The sequence below is a fragment of the Suricata suricatta genome, chromosome 6, assembly GCF_006229205.1.
Source record: "Suricata suricatta isolate VVHF042 chromosome 6, meerkat_22Aug2017_6uvM2_HiC, whole genome shotgun sequence".
NCBI classification, from domain to species: Eukaryota; Metazoa; Chordata; class Mammalia; order Carnivora; family Herpestidae; genus Suricata; species Suricata suricatta.
Genome location: NC_043705.1, coordinates 108028891 through 108050368, shown reverse-complemented (window position 1 = coordinate 108050368; position 21478 = coordinate 108028891). Strand labels below are relative to the sequence as shown.

Below are 21478 nucleotides of genomic sequence, written 5' to 3'. Positions count from 1 at the left end.
CAACAATAACAATACCACCACCACCATCACCACCACCATCACCACCAATTCCACCACCACCATCACCACCACCACCATCACCATCATTACACCACTGCTAACACTGATTAACTGTTATTATTGTCAGTCAATGCACTAAGTTTTCTAGGAATAATATCTAGACATAATATCTCATTTAATCATGACAGCTCTATGAGAGAGAGAAGAAGAATATTTTACAGATGAGAAAACTTAGACCCACGGAGCATAAAGAGCATCAATGGTGTGCCCCAGGTCACACAAATAGTAAGTAATGAAACTGGAATGTGCCTAGGCACTCTGGCCCTTTAGCCTCTTCCCTCATACCCTATACCAGAGACATGACTCACTAATTGGCAAGGGTCCTGTCTTCCTGGATTCGTTGTCCACCAAAGGGAAGGGACTCACAAAACCCACTCATTTTTGCTGATCTGAATGGAATGTATGACACAGTCAAGAAAAACTAAAAATGGCTGTCTGGAGTCTTTAGAGACCTCCATAAACTAAGGGATTAGGGGGAACAGGTGGTGGCGTCACACTTTCTGCCAGCTGAAGGTTGTAATTTTGGAACAGAGAGGAACAGATGAGGCGCGGACAGCTGGCGGCTCTGGATAGGGTGTAGTTTTCCTGACCCTGCTTATCATACCAGACTCATGGGCTTCTGGGTGGATGCCCGAGGCTCCCCCAGTGGTCAAGGGTGAAAGGAGGAAGAGGAGGGAGAAAAAGGTCTGATCAGTCTGAGGCCAGTACAGTGGAGGACCAGCAGTGTAACATGAAAAGAAAATCCACATGGAGAAGGCGTCTCGGAATCCTCAGGAGGAATCAACAGGCAAGAGGAAGATTCTTCTAGCCTGAGATCAGAGACTGGAGAGTGCACCGAATATGGGCTGGAAACACAAGAACGTGAAACAAGAATGACAGTGACGGTTTATTGAGCATGCGTGTCGCGTCCTTCCAGGCCTGATAATGGTTCATCTTCACACCAGCGTTGTAAGGAAGACATTCAGATCCAGAAGCAGGGGCTTAGCAGTCACACAGCCAGTGAGGGAGAGGGCTGGGATCCTGCCCTCAGCCAGCCTCTTACCATTCATACTGTCCTCCTGGCCGCGCCTCTAACCGCTACACTGTACTGCCTCCGGGACTTTAACTCAGGGTGCTAATTGCATCCCAGATGTATCACTGCAACTTAAGGAGATAGGACTCATTACTAGAATGTGGCCGCAAAAGGATGCAACTATTCAGACAACACATATTGGAGAAGTGGGGGACTGTGGTTGGCCATAACAACCTCACTCCATGGAGTCCACAAGAGAATCTGATCAGTGGATGACCACCGCCTGGAAGGAAAAGTGAAGTGAGGAGTGAAGGGGAAAAGAGAAACTGTAACTATCTTTAAATATGTGAAGGTGGGGCACCTGGGTGGCTGAGTTGGTTAAGCATCCAACTCTTGATTTCAGCTCAGGTCATGATTTCACAGTTCGTGAGTTTGAACCCTGCATCGTGCAGAGCCTGCTAGGGATTCTCTCTCTCCCTCTCTCTCTGCCCCTTCCCTGCTTGCGCTCTCTCTCTCTCTCTCTCAAAATAAATAAATAAACTTAAATATATATATTAACTTCATATATATATATATATATACACACACATAAATATTTGAAGGAAGTGTCAGGTGGCAAAAGAGGTAGGTTATCCTTACTGCATAAAATAAGGGGCATCACAAGGAGTCAGGTCTCAGCTCTCCATAAAAAGAAGGCAGTCATGACGAGAAATGACAAGTGTCAACAAGGATGTGGAGAAAGAGGGACCCTTGTGCACTCTGTGTGAGAATACGGGTTGATGCAATCCCTGTGGAAAACAGAACAGAGGTGCCTCAAGAAATTAAAAATTGGGGCACCTGGGTGGCCCAATTGGTTAAGGGTCTGACTCTTGATCTCAGCTCAGGTCAGGATATCACGGTTGGTGAGTTCGAGCCCCACATTTGGCTCTGTACTGACAGTGTGGAATCTGCTTGGGATTTTCTGTCTCCCTCCCTCTGCCCCTCCCCTGCTTGTGCTCTCTCTCTCACTAAAGAAACATTAAAATTTTTTTAACTAAAAATTGAACTTTTCCCTATCATCCAGTAATTCCCCTGCTGCTTATTTTCCCAAAGAAAACACAATCACTAATTTAAAAATGTACATGCACCCCGATGTGTACTGCAGCATTATTTACAATGCTCAAGATACAGAAGCAGCCCAAGTGTCCATTGACTGATGAGTGAATAAAGAAGATGTGGCATAGTATATCCCATGAAATATTACTCAGTCACCAAAAAAGAATGAAATATAGCCATTTGCCAGAATATAGATGGACCCAGAGGGCATTATGCTAAGTGAAATAAATCAGAGGAAGACAAATTCTGCAAGATTTCACTTATATGTAGAATATGAAAAATAAAACAAGTGAATAAACAAACAAAAAAGCAGGTACAGACCCGTAAATACAGAGAACAAACTGATGGTTGACAGAGAGATGTGAGGAGGATGGACAAACATGGATGAAAGGGAGTGGGAGGTACCGGCTTCCAGTTCTGGAATGAGTAAGTCCTGGGGATAAAAGGCACAGCACAGGGAATATAGTGAATAGCATAGTAATGGTGTCATATGGTGACACCTGTGGTCCCCTGGCATTAGGTGTAGAGTTGTTGAATCACTATGCTGTACGCCTAAGGCTAATGTAACATTGTATGTCAGTGACGCTTCAATAAAAAAAAATCAGGAAATAAAAAGTGAAGGAACAAAACAAAATAAACCTTTATGTGATACATATTTTTAAAAATCAAAATCAGAATAATAAAGAAGGCAGGCATGACAGTTTTGCCTGTCCAAAGGCAAAGCGGGCTTCTGCAAAAAAAGGAGTGAGCTTCCTACCCCTGGAGGCAGTTAAGCAGAGGACGGTGCCTGCCTGTCAAGAATGCTATAGATTCCTGCACTCAGCAGGACAGTGACCAGATGCTCCGTGAACTCTGAGCCCTGTGAAATTATTCAGCCCTGTCACGGAGGCCCACAGAGACACGAGTTCTGTATTTGGGGTTCAGTATTGACCCCTGAGCCCCCAGATTCTTCTCTGCTGGGCACAGGCGAGTCACTTCTCTAAAAGCGGAGGGGACGTCTGACCTCTCTAAATGATTACATTCTAAAGCCTCTAGTGACTGGGATAGAAGTGGGTAGACTTATTCCAGGAGTAAAGGAGGGAAAAGAAATCTCAGAACTATTCTCCCAGCCCCCAGAAGCATTTTGCAATTGGAGACCCTCCTGCCTCTAGCCTGTGCCAAGGATGCTAGAAAGGCACTCGCAGGGTAGCCAAGAGCTCAGTACTCCGGTGGGGGGCGGGGGTGCCTCCTACAGCACTTCATCAGGGCCCAGCCCCTCCCACAGTCAGCTGGCCACAACCCCTTGCTAGACAGGCGGACACATCATCTTCTCTCCCAGGACAGGCTTCCAGCTGCACATGAGGGCCTCCAGCCAGCCTCTCCCAACTTGATGTGAGTTTCTTTTCTCCCCACAAGTATGCATCTGTCTTGTGATGCCACTACAGAGGCTTGTCCTCTGGTAAACTTTGCCCCATGATCCTTTCCTCCTCCAGAATGGGACATCCGGTCGGGTAGGCCTGAATTCCCAGCATCTCCCAAGTACTTTGGACGCTGGCGCCATTTCCTGCCCCTTCCCAGACACCGATTGAGCAACAGGCAGATGCCTGGCCCCCCACATTCTGGGACCCTGGTGCCCAGCCCAAGGTCCTAAGGATGGAAAGTGAGGGCACCGCTCTGGTTTGGGACAGTCTTATCAGATTCTTTCATCCTTGGGGAGAAAAATGTTTAGCATGTATGTATGTTGGAGCGGGGGCAGGCACAGTAAATTCAGGCCTTTTCTTGGGTACTGTGTGAGGTCCACTCCTTCATCCACTTTCAGCAAATTTGCTTTGAGTGCCTACTATGTGCCAAGCACAACACTAGGCAATAGAATAGATTCAACCACAAAACACAGATGGGGTCCTTGCCGTTGAGCGTACAGCGTCAGGGTGGGAAAAATGAGATTCTAACCTTACCCCTGGAGCGGTGCTTCTCAGACGTTACTGCGCTTGGGGATCTAGATAAAATGCAGTAGATCGGGGCGGGGGTCTGAGATGGTGCACTCTTGCAGGCTCCTAGGAGATGCTGGTGCCTGGAGGTCCCCCGGCTCATGGAGAGCAGCCTGCTTGAGGGCAGGCCGGAAGCAGAGGGCAGGCCAGAAGCGGTGCTGGCTCCGTCTGGTTTCCGGCGAACAGCGGTTAGGATGACAGAGAACTTTCTGAAGGACCCCAGGGTGTTTCTTGTCCCTCCCACGAAGACCTCTTGTCCAGAGGCTGCTCCGGTGGCCTGTGCTTTTACCTGGGAAAGCCCTGGACAGGTGCCAAAGTGGCAGGTGCTGAGAGAAAAGTGACTTTCAGAGGGCGGGGGAGAGGGGTGGTTTCTCCTTCACCCGGCCAGAGATGAGGGCAGCCATCAGGGACCTGGGATGCTTTGCTCAGTGGCGTCCTCTTATCTTTGCAGACTGTGCCGGGTGCAAGGAGGAAATCAAGCACGGCCAGTCGCTCCTGGCGCTGGACAAGCAGTGGCACGTCAGCTGCTTCAAATGCCAGACCTGCAGCGTCATCCTCACGGGGGAGTACATCAGCAAGTGGGTGTGCCCCCTCCCTGCCCAGCGTCCGCCCCCCCACCCCTGCATCCTACCAGCCTGCCCCATGCGGCCCTTGCCTGCATCTCCAAGTAGCGCTTCCCTCCACTTCTGTCCAGCCACCGCACTGCCACAGCCACAAAGAGCATGTCCCCAACCCTTGGGCCCTTCCATGGTGTTTCCTCTGCCCGTGATGCTCTCCTCCCTCCCTGGCGTGCTTGCAGCCCCCCACCACCCGTTTTGTGTCCCACACCATCTCTCCAGAGGTGGTCTCATACCCTCCCACGCCCTGTTTGTGTCCTTCACACAGGCTAACCCCAATTACAGTTACACATCTATCCCCATCAACTCTTTAATAATGATACTAATACCAGATACCACTTAACTGAGTTCTACTACTACAAAGAAGGCACTAATGGCTGTGTACGGATTATCTCATTAAATCCCATGGCTTACCCCCAGGGGGCATCCATCCCCATTTTAAAAGTGCTGAAAACTGAGGCTTGAGGAAGGATGTAACTTGCTCTTGCTCCATGATTATATTTAATATCTGTCCTCACCAAGGCAGGGACTTTGTTTTATCCACTGCTACCTTTTTAGCACAGCGCCCGAGCTCTGGCCAATGACACAGTTGTTGGGTGAATTTAATTGAGATGAGACACAATAGACACACAAAGCTATCAGGAAAGAGGGCCCACCACCCAGTGCCTACCCAGTGCAGGACCAGTCCCCTGGCCACTGGACTCTAGTGACCACGTTTACATACTCAAGTACCTGCAAGAACTCATGGCCACAGGCCCTGACAGCTTTGATGCTCTATGACCCAGACACTTCCGAGGTGCCACTGTCACCCACCGCTAGGACATAGTGAGCACGTAAAGTTGTAGCATATACAGTTTTTGCTTTCAGGAGAGTGATAGTCTAATAAGGGAGATAAACTAGATACGTCAAGAATTATGGCATCAGCGGTTATGTGATAGGGAGCTCAAGAGTTTTGTTCTTTGAAGATTATAAAGGACAGAAAACTCAATTCAAACTCATTTAAGCAGAAACCAGAGTTTAATGACTCGGAAAAGGGAAGCCAGAGGCATACCAACTTCCGGCATGGCTGAATCCAGGGACTTATAGATGTCATTGGCACCTTAGAAGTGCCCCTCTCCCTCTCTCCCCCCCCCCACCGCTCTCCCAGCTCCACCTCCCCCTGTGTTGGATTTTTCTCAACCAATCCCTCTTCAAAGGGTAGCAAAGGTGACCACCAGCAACTCCAGGCTTTCATTCTACCAGCTTAGCCAGCCTGGCAGAGAGAAAGAGGCCTCTTTCCCAAGGATTCCAGCAAATGTCCCAGGGTTGTCTCTGTTTTGGCCACCCTTGTGTCACACACCCATCCCTAAGCATTCAATGGCCAGGAGGATGTGAACCCTAGAGCCAGAGACCAGCCCTCCGTGACCCACAGTAACTATGAGTGGGAAGGGGTGGCCCCCAAAGGAAAAACCAGGCAAGATTGTGGGCAAAAGGGGGCATAGATGCTACCAGACAGCACTGTCTGCCAGAGGCCCAAGTGAAGGGCTGTGACTACTCAGAGAAAGACACGATCACTTCGAACTAGCAGGGAGTGAACTCTGGAGTCTGTGAGAGCTTCATGGAAGATAGTGCTATTTGAGCCAGACCTTGCAAACAAGGAAAATGCAAAGAAGGAAAGCTTGGAGGCAGGAGGCCCACCAGGGCAAGGGCAGGGTGGTGCCTTTCATGCCTGTCTTGCTTGCTGGAGCTCAGATGTGTGCACAGGGGATGCAGGGTCCAAGGCTGCCGAGGTGAGCCGAGATTACATCCCTGAGAGCTTCGAATGCCATGCTAGTAGGAGTTTGGCATCTCCCTCTGTGCCAGCCAAGTAAGAAGTGCCCTTAGTGAGTCGCCAGCCAGGAGTCCTTGAGTCTGTGAGCCTAAGTCAGAATTCTTTAGAGGCATAGGCTTTGCCCAGAGCTCCTCTCAAGGAGGCCCAGCCCTGCTGCCCATCACACCTCAAGCCTGCCCTGGGCTCGTTATCTGCCTGCTGGCAGCATGCCGGCTGCTTAGAGGCCCTGGCTCTGGCGTTGATGCCCTGGTTAGAAACCCAGCCTGCATGACCTTGGCAAGAGACTTGACTTCTCCAAGTCCCAGTTTCCTCACTTATAAAAACAGAGATAAGAAGACCTACCTCATGGGGCCATGCAAAGGCTCAGAGATCCTGCTTCCTACGTAATAAGTGTCTAGTAAATATTAATTTTACCGTCTGCCTCTTTTGAGAACCATGCATATTTCAAATTCCCTAAGGCCTCCCAACCCATGGGTCCAAGTGAGGTCAGGTTGGCATTAATACCCAAATTTCACCGGCTCGTTGTACCCACCTGCTGACACATGACTTTTATCTCCCTGCAGGGTCACCTACCACACCCACGGAGTGTGGAAAGGTCGGCCGGGGTGGGAGGAGGCTTGCCTCACGGGCCCACGAACCGCAGCCTGACCTCTGGCATTTTCTGGGCCTGAGTCCTCACTGCTCCCTCTCCCTCAGAGGAACACAGACGCTTTGCCGCCCAGGGTGGGGTCACAGCAATCCCAACAACTTGGAGATGAAACAGTGACAGGCCTGACCTTCAGGCCTCTCTGCATGTGCCAGTTGTGTTACGCCCAGAAGTGGGAGAAATGGCCCTCTCTCCTCATGGGTTCATTAGCCCTCCAGGGCCGTGTCATGAGATCGGGTCCGGGGATGCAGTGTCCTCTTGAACACCTCTCTGCCCTATCATGGGTGTCCCTCTAGCTGCCGTTTGCCATGTGCTCACTGCAGGCCAGCCCTCAGCCGAGCCCCACACTCCCGAGCCCTGTCCTTCAGTCCCCATGACCACCTGGGCGAGAAACCAGACGGCCCGGCTTTGGACCCAGCTTTAGATCATCTGAGTTGAGTTACTGAGCTGCCTCATCAGTACAATAGGGAGACTGATAGCTCTGACTTCAGAGGGCAGCTGGAAGGATTAAATGAAATAATCTATGTGAAACACCTTTGGAGGACTTGGCACACGGCCAGAACGGAACACCAGGGGCTATTAGTAGTAGGAGGTAGTATAAAAATCATTAACAAAAATCCTAATAAGGATTTTTGCCTCATAAGTTATAAGCACCGGGCAAAAATGAAATGCATGGGAAGTGCTTAGGGTAGGCTCCTGTTCTCTCCTGACCCAGGAGCACAGTCAGATAGAGCTTAGGCTATAGGTAAAACTTTTATATTAGAAGAGGAGCCCTTAAGGCTATACATAAAAATCGACCACATTGATTAATTACTTCCTGGAAGGGGCTAGGAGGAGAGTGAAGCCTTTCCCCTTTATGCCTTTATAACGCACTAAATGCAACTATGGCCTATTCTAAATAAAATAAAACTTACTGCATTTAAATAATAATTTTTTAAAACAGCCCTTCGGATAAAGAGAAGAAAGGGGGTCTGGAGGGCTTGTGGGAGGAGGGGGGGAAGGAGGACACAAGAGGGGCACCCGTGACCAGCAGCCCGGATCAGTGATTCCCAGGTGCTCTCAGGAAGTCTGCCAGGATGCAGATTCCCAGGCCCCCCTTCCGGGGGTTCTCTGATCCCAGAGATCTGAGGGGTGGCTGGGGAGGCTGCATTGTAACAAGCTCCCCAAGTGTTTCTAATCTTGGCCCCATCACCATTGGCTGCAGGTCCTGGAACCTCCACACGGCTCCCCCTTGGAACCCCCCCCAACTTCCTTTCCCTGTGTGGATTTCCTCTTGCAGGGACGGTGTTCCGTACTGCGAATCTGACTACCACTCCCAGTTTGGCATTAAATGCGAGACTTGTGACCGATACATCAGCGGCAGGGTCTTGGAGGTGAGTGGGCTTCAAGGAACCCAAAGGTGTTTGTGTAGGATGCCTGTGACTCCAGAAAGTCATCACTGAGGACCTCTTCTTCCATAGCCCCCCCCCCCCGCCCCCGCACCACTGCCTCTACCCCAGCTGAGCTTGCTGCATGACTTGAGCAGATAACTTTGCCTCTCTGGGCACTCCCAAAATGAGAAGCTAGACAAAATGATTCCTGGTTCAAAAAATGCTGTGCTGGGAATATCAGCGGCTTCTCTGGACTCAGACCCAGAGAGATGCCTGGGGAGAGACAATTAAGGTTTTCTTCCCAGCCCTGCTAAAGTATGGAAGCCAGTTTTAATTTTTTGAGCGTTTGGTAATGTGCTGATTTAAGAACCAGCTTGTCTAGTAGCTTGCTCCCTGAGCCCTGCTTTGGCTGGTCCATCACCATGGCAACAGTTCTCCCCTGTCTCTGATGCACAACTATAGCCTTGCCAGTAACAGGCAGCCTGCGGTAGAGCCCCTGCCCAAGCTCCTATCTGCTGGCCTTCCTGGCCTGCCTTCCCACCCCCTGTGGGCCCAGAAAGCTGTCTTCCTATGGTTTGGGACCACCCACCTTGTGGAATTAAAAACAGGAAAGAGTTTGGTAGCAAAGGAAAAACAATGGCGAAAGACTAGGAACAATTGGGTTCCGATATTGACTCAATTGCTAATTCATGCTCAGGTTTGGGGTGAGTCTCTTTGCCTCTCTGGGCCTCAGTTTTTCCCTTCTGACAGTGGCTGGGGGATGGCAGACTGGGTCAGCTCTAGCGACCAGAATCGTTGATTCTGACAAAGCTGGCCAGTTGGTCAGTGTTCCCTGAAGTCAGCTCTGTGTTAAGAAGGACTCTGCAGCCCCATCTGGTCTCTGCAAGAAAGGATGTAGCAACCAGGAAAGCAAGCTCCAAAGAGATGCGTTGAAGCTGAGCCCCAAGGATGAGAAGGAGGCTGTCTTATGAATGGCTAGAGGAAGAATAGAGCTTGCCCCATTCAGGGAACAGCAGAAAAGGCCAGTGAGGCTGAATTACGTAAATTGGGGCTGGGCAGGATGGAGTCTATCACACAGGACACATCATATAGGGCTTTTTAAGAGTCTGGATTTAGAGTAAGTGCAATGGAAAGGTACTAGAGAGTTTTAAACCAAGGAGCAACATGATAAGATTATGTTTTTAAGAGATTATAGGGAGTCAGAGAGAATAAGATAAAGGCACAGAGCTGATCAACTATTAAACCTTTCCAGGGAACAGTAGGCAAGTGCAATGTGGAAGATAAAGCAAGACACAGGAGCACAGCTAGGGTATTGGCCTGGGTTTCTGAGGGCCCAATACCAGGGCACAGCATTTGTATGGGATTCAGTGGGCAATAGGGCTTATGTAAAGACTAAGCATGAGCGCCCCACTTAGGGCTGCTCCTTAGAGAAGGATGGCATAATGTACACTGGCCACATTTGGAAGAAAGAAATAGAAGCAAGAGGACCAGTGGGGAGGCCATGATGTCACGGGAAGGACTCAAGAAGGGGCACCACCTGTCTCCAGCATGATGGAAGCAGAATTCCCATAGTTTTGCTGCGGGGCAACTTATAGACATGATGATTGAGGGAAGAGAGGCCAAAAGTTGTGCCAAGGCATCAAGCCTGGATGAGAAGAAGGCTGGTGCTGTCCTCTATGGAATGGGGGTGGGGGGGAGAAGCTGATCTGGGCAGAAACACAGCAAGTTCCATTTGGGACAGGTTGTGATTGAAATTCTGGGAAGGTTTCAAGAAGCCAGTCAGAAATGTGGAGCAGAGCTCAAGAACAAAGCTCTAACTTCGCTGCATGGAGAAAATAATCTCAAAAAAGCTAGGATTTGAATAATAGTCAGTACCAGGGGAGTCTTGGGATTGACAGAGAGAGGGAGGGAGAGAGAGCAAGAGAGAGGAAGAGAGGGAGGGGTCAGGGAGGGAGGGAAGGAAGGAGCCAGAGGGAGGAAGGAGCTGAAGGCACCTGGGGGAGCAACCACTTACAGGGGCACAAGGGGCCTGAGCTGTCAGAGAAAGAAGGAAAGCAGTCAGGGATGTGGGGGAGACAATGGGACCTGGACCATGAGAAGACAGAGCTTCCGAAAGGATGGCGAGATCGGCCAGTGTTGGTCAGATTCTGCGGAGAAGTTGAGGACTATGTGGGCTGAGAAAAAGCTGTGGATTGTAGGGAAAGGTAACCTTCAGAAAAGTTTGAGGTCTTCTGGATTACAGGAAAGAAGCATCTGCATTGTAGCGGGGTAAGGGTCAGTGGGATGGCCGGTCATAAAAGCAGACTTTTCCTTTCGAGAAGGAAGACCCTTCTTCAATCACATGCAGGGTTGCAGATGGGAACTCATCCCGGCATTTCCAAGCTGCCCTGACCCTGTCTGCGGGCGGCTGTCTTCTCCCTGGTGCTGCTGCATTGAGCATCGCGGGAGCCTCCCCTCGGGCTGCTCTTGTAACCAGGTTTTGATTGATTCCATTTGCATGAGGCTCCATTAGCATCGTGGACATATTGATTTTTTTTTTTTTCCTTAGGGCTAAAAGAGACTTTTAGCTATCAACTAGTTAGCCCTCCTCATTTTACAGATGAGAAAAGGGAGCCCCAAGATGTGCTATGCAATTTCAAGGTCATATGCAGTGTTTCCGGTAGAGCCCGAGCTAAATTCTAGGACTCTGGACTCCTATATCCCACACAGTGACCACAGCTCTCTGCAAGTCAGTGGCCTTTATGGTCATGTGATGTCATGAAGTATGTGATTGGAGTGAAACAGACTTGGATTCCAATGTTACTGCTTCCAGCCATGAAACCTGAAGCAGGTCACTTTCTCTGAGACTTAGAGTCTCTATCTATCATGGTGAATACTACTGTTATTTAACTCCTGATGGATATGTTAGTGTGAAATAATAGAACATATATATACTGCTCTCTGTCCCGGGTTCCCAATACAGGGCTCCTAAAACCCTTATAACCTCCGTAAGTGTTAAGAACACTTTTGTTCTAATATTTGCCCTTGACCCTGGTTCCTGACACAGAGTTCCCACCTCTCTTGGAATTTCCTGGGTGATAGAAGTGTCTTTTGTTCTAATGAGGTGACTGTTGATGGGCTCCTGGAGAGCTTCAGGATGGTGCTTGGTTACCAGAAAGATCTAGCCTTGAATAGAAGCTTGGAACTTTCAGCCCCACCTCCCATCCTCCAGGAGCGGGAGAGAGAGTGGCTGGAAACTAAGGTAATGATGGATTGTGCCTTTGTGATGCAGCCTCCATAAAAACCCCCAAAGGGTAGGGTTTGGAGAATCTCTGGGTTGCTGAAGACGAGGAGGTTCTAGGAGAGTAGTGCCCTGGGAGGGGCCTGGAAGCTCCCCCCCCACACACACACACACCTCGTCCTACGAACTTCTTCTACCCAGATGTTCATTTCTATCCTTTGTCATCTCCCTGTATAATAAACCAGTAAACATAAGTGTTTCCCTGAGTTTTGTGAGCTATTCTAGTAGATTATTGAGCCCAAGCTGGGGGTCAAGGGAACCCCAATTTATAGCCAGGAGGTTAGAAGCACAAATGACAACATGAGACTTGAGGTTGGCATCTGAAGTGGGGGAGGGGTGGCCTGCAGGGTCTGATGCTCTTTCTAGGTAAACAGTATCAGAACTGGTTAGGCTATAGGACATCCAGCTGTGTCTCAGAGAATTGCTTGCTATGGACCCCGCCCCCTCTACACACACATACATCTAGTGTCATGGTGGTAGTCACATGAGAGTGAAGGACACATATGGAGTGTCTTTACAGTTAGTGAGGACTTCTTTGGTTGCAAGCACAGAAACTATAGTCTAATAGTTCAGACCAAAAATGAAATTTATCAGCTCCCATAATAAACAGCCCAGGAGTAGGTCTTGCTTCAGGAACAGCTGGATCCAGTGCTCAAACAAAAGCATTTGGAGTATCCCACCATCTTGGCTCCACTTGATCCTGTGTGGGCTTTATTCTCCAGAAGGCTCTCCTTCATGATGGGGAACTTAGACACCAGTGGCCCCAGGCTTATATCCTGTCAGACAGCATCTCCAGGGGGAAGGAGAGAGTCTCTTTTCTCATAGCTCAGCCCAGGACTAGCTCTCACTGGGCAATTTCAGGCCCATCTCCAGACCAATAACTAGGACCATAGAGTCAGAACACACCTGTTAGTGGGGTCTGCCCTACTTCACCACACGGACAGATGTGGGGAATGAGTCGTCCCACCCAGGAAAGGCCTATTCGCATGGCCCCCAAGCTGTTTCTGGAAGAAGGGGGAAGGCTGTTGGCCAGGCAAAAGTAACAGTTGCCCACTACAGGGCCCAGTGCATTTGCTGGTACACAATAGGCATTTAATTAAATCCCATTCCCCTTTCTTATTCCCTCCCTAGGCCACCCCGCAACCCTTTTCCTTCCTAGTCTCTGTCCTTTCCAAGGAGAATGACAGATGTGGTGTCCTGGAACTACCTTTCCTAACCTTGTGGTTCTCAGTCCTGTCCAATTTGCCCCATTTTTGTCCACTATTTTCTTGATTTTGGTGTGTTCACAGACAGTGTCCCCTCTTCCCCTGCTGACTTGGTTTCCCTTATGCTGGTGTTCTGGCAGCCTCCTGCCCCAACTCGCTTCCAAGTTGTCGCTGGGATGTGCCGCAGCCTCTCTCAGCTGGAGCAGGTGACGGGGTGTGACATTTAGGAAGACGCCAAGCTTTGGTTTTGCCAAGGCGCTGTTGCCTCCCTGGAAAACTGGTCTATAATTGAAATGATCAGGAGACACAAAGTAGGAAAAGGCTACTAATTAAACCAATTATCCTTGTCACGGTGGGAGAAAATCAGTCCCACGACATCTCAGCTTGGGAAAATAGCAGGCTTCTTCCAAAGTTTGAACACAGTTTGCTTTGATGACAACAAGGGCATTTTATCAGTGGTGGGAAGCCCCACAAACCCGACTGAGCCAGGAACATCAGTGACTTCTCCTCTTTTAAAAATCTGCCCTTTCTTCGTTCTTGCTAAGTTTTTAGAATAAATCAAGAATCTCCAGACTAGGCAAGCCCATACCCACCCATCCACCACCCCCCAAGAAGATTCAGAAATAAGCCTTTAGAATTATTCAATTAGAATTTTTGAGTTGTAAGGAACCCATTGGCATCCAACCAAGTGGTTGATGGTTGGGGGGTGGGGCTTTAACAATCTCCCATCAATTTCACTCAGGCAGAACCCCCAAACTAATTCTGCCCTAGCATGCAAAATATACAGTTGACTCTTGAACAACACAGGGGTCAGGGGCACTGACTCCCACATAGTTGAAAATCCATGTATCATTTTGACTGTCCCAAAAGTTAACTATTAACAGCCTATTGTTGACTGGAAGCCTTACCAATAACATAAACACAGATTAACAGGTATTTTGTGAGATATGTGTATTATATATGATATTCTTTTTTTAATTTTTTAAGTAAATGTTTTTAATTTTTTTAGTGTTTTTATTTATTCTTGAGAGAGAGAGACAGTGTGAGCAGGGGAGGGTCAGAGAGAGAGGGAGACACAGAATCTGAAGACAGGCCCCAGGCTCTGAGCCAGCTGTCAGCACAGAGCCCAACGCAGGGCTTGAACCCTTGAACCATGAGATCATGACCTGAGATGAAGCCGGGCACTTAACTAACTGAGCCACCAAGGCACCCCATTGTATCCTTTTTTTTTTTAAGTTTACTTATTTTTGAGAGAGAGAGAGAGAAAAATAAAACATGAATGGGGAGGGGCAGGGAGAGAGAGGGAGGGACAGAGGATCTGTAGCAGCACAGAGCCTGATGTGGGGCCCTAACTCTCAAACCGTTGAGATCATGACCTGAGCTGAAGTCAGAAGCTTATCCGACTGAGCCACCCAGGTGCCCCTGTATACAATATTCTTATAATAAAGTAAGCTAGGGAGAAGCAAATGTTATTAAGAAAACCATTAGGAAAAGAATATACATTTACAGTGCCGTATGGTATTTGCGAGAAAAAATACTCACCTGTACGTGGGGAGTTCAAACCGGTGTTGTTCAAGGGTTAAGTGTACCCTTGAACTTCAAAACAAGCCCCCCCCCAACCCCAGTGATGAACCAACCTCTTCCATATAGAGAGTCTGGGGCTGCCCCTGAAGGACGCTTACATATCATGTCCTCTTCGCTGGGATTGTAGGGTCAGAATCATCGGCATGGAAGTGAGTGCCGCACGGGTGACTGTCCTCCTGAGTCCCGCCTCCTCTGCTACAGGTTTCTGGTGAGACCTGGAAGCATCACCTTCTCTGAGGCTGGTTCTTGCCCCACAGAAGAATTTGCAGTTGCAAATCATTTACATTTTTTCTCAAAATACTTGTAAGGAAGGGAGGTGGGAATAGTCAAGGCAGCTTCTGGAAACCAGACTGGGTGAGCCAGGGATGGGGGAGAGGCACTCAGGTGCAGCAGTCACCAGCCAGGAGGGTCAGAGTCAAAAACTCCCCAACAGGTCCCGCCTTTGTGGGGCCCATTATTTGTCCACTGAGCCCTAAAACCCAAGTTTTGCCATGTCTACAGACCTTGTATGCATATTCTTAATGAATACTTTCATTCATCTTTAAGCTGGCTCATCTATAAATTTAAAAAAGGGGGGGGGGCACCTGGGTGGCTCAGTCAGTTGAGCATCGACTTTGGCTCAGGTTATGATCTCACGGTCTGTGAGTTCCAGCCCCACGTCAGGCTCTGTGCTGACAGCTCAAGGCCTGGAGCCTGCTTCAGATTCTCTCTCTCTCCCTCTTTCTCTGCCTCTCCCCAACTTGTGCTCTGTCTATCAATAATAAATACATGTTAAACTTTTTTTTAAAAAACATGTAACAGGAAAAAAACAGGATCACTTGCTATATTGCCAGTAAACAAAAATTTTTAAAAATAAAGAATAAAAATAAGAAATAATAAAAAAAATATAGCTCTAGCTAGATTCTATTGTTTGTTGGAGGCTCCAAGCCTCAAATCTGTTCTCATCCTTAAGAAGGTAGGTTAGGGGCGCCTGGGTAGTTTAGTCGGTTGAGCGTCCGACTTCGGCTCAGGTCATGATCTCACAGTTTGTGGGTTCAAGCCCCACATCGGGTTCTGTGCTGACAGCTCAGAGCCTGGAGCCTGCTTTGGATCCTGTGCCTCCCTCTCTCTCTCTCTCTGACCTTCCCCTATTCACACTATCTCTCTCTGTTTCTCAAAAATAAATTTAAAAAATTTTTTTAAAAAAGAAAGTAGGTTAGTAAGTTTCGGATAGATGTTAAAGACACACTAGCACCCACCTGGTACTCTGTCCTTGAAGAAACCAGAGGAATTCGGAGTGCCTGGCTGGCTTGGTTAGTAAGGTATACAGTTCTTGATCTCAGGGTTGTGAGTTCAAGACCCACATTGAATATAGAGATTAATTAAATGAATAAAATTTTTAAAAATTGACAGAGGATTGAAAAGGAGGTCCTTTTATTTTTTCCTTGATCCAATGGTATTAAATCACAGGTCCAAGCATACTCAAAGTCACTCAGGTGCCACTAGTGGAAAGGGCCCATTCTTGGGGAATTGTTGGGATTTTTTAAAGCAAGATTATTTCCTCATCTGGAAATGAGAAGGTGGGCCCAATGGCTTCTAAGGGGTTCTTCCACTGCCAGAATAGAAGTGCAGGTGTCCAGAGAAGTCGGCCGAACTGCCTCCAGGGACCCATGGTGTGGAATCGCCAAGCTTCCTGGGTGGGCTGTTCGAAGGTTCTGGACTCCCCTGGGTAAACTCCCAACCAACTTTAGGGCACCAACAACATGAGTGAGCCCAGGAAATGTTCAAACCCAACCTGCCCCATGGACAGCAGCCCCAGCCCTGACCTCTGATGCCTTCTTCCTGTTTCCATAGGCAGGAGGGAAGCACTACCACCCGACCTGTGCCAGATGCGTACGCTGCCACCAAATGTTCACGGAGGGGGAGGAGATGTACCTCACCGGTAAGCGAACCTGACCTTGCAGAAGGCATTCATGTCCACCCATGTCTATAAAGGAGATACAGGCTCCTTCATTTCAGTGTTATCTTTGCTTTGGCTCCTTCTCAAAACTGCAATTAATTCGCCCCTCTCTGGGTGGTTTGGCAAAGTTGCCGGTGTGGCTAATATGAAGTGACATGTAATCTGCCTCCCGTCCCTGGGCGCCTCCGCCCGCTGCTCAGCTGGCCTGCTGCCCTGGCAGTGCTCTGAGCAGGCTCCCCGGCTCTGCCTGGGGGTGGGCAGTTGAGCTGAGCCAGGCCAAGGGGTCAGAGGACCGCAGAGAGATGCCCGTGTGGCAGACAGCATCACGGCCTCTGCCCCACCTCCCTCTCCCACCCCACCCCTCAGCTCAGGGCGCCACACCAGGCTGGTCATCCCAAGGACTCTTAGGGTACACTGAAAGGAATGGAAGCAAAGAGGAGCAGGTTTCCCTTCACCACTTCCTGGGGCCCAGCCGTCTGGCCCCAGGATCCTTGCAAGCCTCCTGATCAGTCCTCAGGCTCTGCTTTGTCCTCCATCCTCTGCCCAGTCCATCCTCCCAGGGCATCTTCCTGTTCTTGGCAGAGCCCTGTCCAGAGGTCTCCAGGGCCCCTCCCTGCCCACCACTTCAGGTACCAATACTTTAGCGGAGCATTTAGGACCCTTTCACCAAGGTCTCAAACTGCCTTTTATTTCTAGCCTTGAACAAACCCGACATCTCAGCGGCCCAAAGCCAGATTGCAATTGCTTTTCTTGCCATTTAACAATGATTTCCTGAGACCTTGCCATGTGTGGGGTCTGCTCCCCATCCCTGGGTCCTTAGGGAGTTCCAACTATAGCCTGAGCCCCACTGCCCTACAGCCCAGTGCGGGGTGGGGAGTTACAGTCAGTAATTCCACAAATAACTGTCCATAGTGATAAACTTTATGAAGGGGGGAGGTTTGGGACTTGGAGAGCATTTAATGGGTGGGATGCACATCAGGAAAGGCTCTCTGAGAAAGGGCCAGGAGCTGGGATCCAAAGGATGGGTGAGCGTTAACCGGGCAAAGAAGGGAGGGCTGGGATATGCCCCCTGAGGGGACAGAGCAGGTAAAGAAATGGCAGGCGTGGGAGACAAGGAGGAGACACTGTAGCCTGGATGTAGATGGAGGGGAGAAATGAGTCTGGGAGGTGGGCAGGGTGGACAGTGAGCACATACACTGGGTTGTTGCTCTGCTTGCCTGCCTCCTGGAACATTCTGGTCTTCCATGCTCCCGTTTGGAAATCCTGCCATTCTAGGCCCAGGCTAGTCACTACCGACTCTGTAACCCCCTCAGGTGTCCTGCCTCTGCCCACAACTTAACACCTTCTCTCCTTCCCAGCTTCCCCAACTTGTAGTAGAGTCCTTGGCCTTCTCCCTGAGAGCTTTTGGTCCTGACATTGATCCCAGAAGTACTCACTGTACAGGTGGTCACCGTGGGCTGATGAGTTGCGTAGCTGGCTGATGAGTCATCTCCAGATGTGTGAATAGCTCCCGAAGGGCTCTTCCTCCAGATTTCTCCACAAGGCAGAACTAAGGCAGTTGAAGAGAGTGTCTTCCTACCAGGCATGTTCTACCACGAATACCCACAGTCACAAGTTCCCTCCACTTGCAGTGAGTGCCTTTGCCTAGAGTAGGACTTCTTCTTAGCACTACTGACATTATGGGCCAGAGAAGTCTTGGGTGCGGGGACTGTCCTATGCATTGCATGCCACTTAGTAGCATCCCTGGCCTCTACTCACTAGATGCCAATAACGTACTCCTTCCCATCGGGACACCCAAAAATATCCCAGACATTGCCAGGTATTGCCTGGGGGGCAGAATAGTTCTCTACTGAGAACCACTGGCCCAGAGATATTCAACAGACTCTCCTACCATCTAGTAGGACTGCCGGAGTAGGAATTCCTGTGTTGGACTGGGCTAGGTGACCGTTTCTAGGATGCTGTGAAATTACAATGACTTACTTGTATGTACAGTCTCATGAATACTGGAGGTGGAAGGATCACAGAGTCACCCTAGACTGTAAAGTAACAACCTCATTGTGTAGATGGGAAATGTGAGACCCAGAGACAGGTAGAGAATGTGGGGACAGACTGGCCTTCTGACTCCCACCCAGGGCTCTTGCCACCTCACCTTAGGATCCAGGCTCTGCCTGCTATGTAGGTCCCTGCAAGGACTGGACGTCCTCATTCCATCAGTACTGATCCCTGGACGCCTGGGTCCCCGAGTGCTTCCTGCAGCAGGGGCCTGGGTCATGTGCTGGGACATTCCTCCCGAGTCTCAGCAAATGGTGTGATGCCACCATGAGCCTTGCTGCTATGGGAATCTGGACTTTGCACTTAGTTTGGAAATTTCTTGCATGGTATTCCTCTCCCCGTTTCCTGGTGAACACATATCCTAGCGTTGAAACTGTTCTCTCATTCACATCACTCTAATCATCAACACCTTTATCTCCCTGCCTGAATTCTCAATCCTAACCTTGCCCTATTTGGTGCCTTGAACCCTGGCTCTACTGCTTACTAAGTTCTTGACCTTGGGCCAGCCTCTTAACACTGATCCTCAGTTACCCAGCCTGTAATATAGGCTAGTAAGGGTCCTCAGAAGGTATAGTAAGTTCCCAACACATGGAAAGCTCTTAGTGCATGCATTCATCCAACAAATACCTATTGAGCACCACCTGTGTGCCCAGAGCTACCTTAACAACTGGGGATGCACCAGCGAGGTCCAACAACTTGAGTGCCCTCGCAGAGCTCACAGCTTTATGGATCAGAATCTTCTAAACCCTGCCTCTGGCCAGAGCTTCACAGAATGCTGGAAGAGATAAGTGATGAGGTGAGCAGCTTTGTAATCCATTCGAGAGAATGCACAATCAACCCTCCAACAGAGATGCCTGCAGGAGGTGGGAGATATTTTTGGGTGATGAAGAAGGGCCTGTCACCCTCCTCCTTAATTATCTCCATTCCTACCCTCATGGCTCCTGGGAGAGTGGGAGTAATTGCAGGGCGGTCAAGGACCTGCCTCAGGGATGCTAAGTGATTCTACAGTGAGGGAGACCAGGCCATCCCATGCTGCAGTCACGCTGACTCTGGCTGTGGGTGTCTTGGGGGAGGCAGCCACCAGGGGGTTCTGCTACCACTGAGATCCGGGCCTGTGATTGCCTTGGACACCCTCCCTGGGTGGGGGTAGAAAACTCTCTTCACTGGGGGCACAGATGTAGGGAGAGTCAGCTGAGAGCCTGGACTCCTGGGTTGAGGCACCAGCACTTGGGCTGATGCACTGTGACCTTGAGAAGTGCCTTCCTTCTCTGGGCCTTTTCCTTCACCTGTAAAATGAAGGAAATTACTCTGTCTCTTGTTCATGCCCTCAAACTGGGGCCCTTCGGTGTGCCAGGCTCTCTGTGATGCGCTGGGTGCTCAGACGTGAATGAGGCACACGGATGCTTCCTTGGTTGAGTGTCCCGTCAGGACGGAAGACCGACTGAAACAGAAGTGAAACACAGTGAAAGCCATGATAAGTGCAGGGAAGGGAAAGTCTGGGGACAAGGGAAGTATGTCACAGGCTCCCAATCTTGTCTGGGACGTCAGGGGAGGCTCCACTGCAGAAGGGAAATATCAAACGAAAATTTTGGAAATGAGTAGGAGGTGGGCAGGTGAAGAGGGCAGGAAGGATGGTGGAGGCGGAGGGAACAGCAAGTGCAAAGGCCCGCAGTCGGAGGAAGCATTATGCAGTGGAGAAACTGAGGCAGGCCCACGCACCCCACCCACAGAAAGCAGGTGTGCTTCACAAAGTCCTCATGAATATTAGAGAGAATGAATGGGAAGGTGCTAAGTGCCCCATGAAGTAACATACATGAGAGAGAGCATTAGGAAGGCTGCAAAGTTTAATGTTTTCATTTTGAATTAAAAACTTCTGTTTTTTTAATATTTTTTAATGTTTGTTCATTTTTATTTATTTATTTAGAGAGAGAGAGCATGAGCAGGGAGGGGCAGAGAGAGGGAGACAGAGAATCCCAAGCAGCCTCCACACTGTCAGCACAGAGCTGGACATGGGGCTCGAACTCGTGAACTGTGAGATCATGACCTAAGCTGAAATCAAGAGTCGGATGCTTTACCGACTGAGCCACTCAGGCGCCCCTAAAATCCCAGTCTCATCAGCTCTGTGGCGGGACACGGCCAAACACTGGCAGCCAGCCTCGAGAACTTCATTTGGTCAATTTGTTTGTGTTTTAATTACTGTATGATGGCTTTCTGATGAGCTCTAATTGGGAGAAGGCTGATGTCTGACTGGATGAGAACTTTCGGGGTCCCCCAGAGACAAGCAAGTTTTCTTTGGTTTGTTTTAAGTTTTGTTGTTCATTCAGTCTTTCAACTGTTTTTGTAAAGACGCCAGATTTCTAATCTGTTTGTTGTCCAAACCCTTCATTTGGGCTTCACCAGGAAATTAGGTCATTGAATTTGTGCAGCAAAATAATGGCCAAAATGCCGCAGGTTCGGGCAAAACATACTGAAATCACAAGGTTACAGCTGCTGGATCGGTGGGAGTTTTTCTAAACACCAAATATGATTCATGAAATAGATTTTGGTCTTATTCTGAAAATGCTTGTACCCAGGAAAAAGGAAAGATAGACTTTGTTCATCTCCCCCTTTCTTATACTAAATACACCCCAGTTCCAAGGACTTGAGAGAGAGAACACTGGGAGCCTAGGAGCTGAGCTGCACAGTTTTAAACAGGTCTCTGTCATCATTCATATGTGTAACTAAAACCAACAGGCAGGAAATCTTTTATGAAATGCTGACAAACCTTACTCTCCGAAGGAAAGTATTGTAACAAGTTGTAGATCCTGCTAATAATAATAATAGGCCATTAGCTGATAATTC

At 49.2% G+C, this 21478-nt stretch overlaps 1 protein-coding gene across 7 annotated transcripts in view; it reads left to right on the top strand.

Moving 5' to 3' along the window:
* ABLIM3 (actin binding LIM protein family member 3) overlaps positions 1–21478 on the top strand; it is a 110022-nt gene that overhangs the window by 56064 nt on the left and 32480 nt on the right. For all 7 annotated transcript variants that reach the window (XM_029943098.1, XM_029943099.1, XM_029943097.1 and 4 more), the window contains 3 exons: positions 4586–4712; positions 8487–8580; positions 16480–16567. In XM_029943098.1, coding sequence (XP_029798958.1) covers positions 4586–4712; positions 8487–8580; positions 16480–16567 — 309 coding nt within the window. The remainder of the gene's footprint in view (positions 1–4585; positions 4713–8486; positions 8581–16479; positions 16568–21478) is intronic.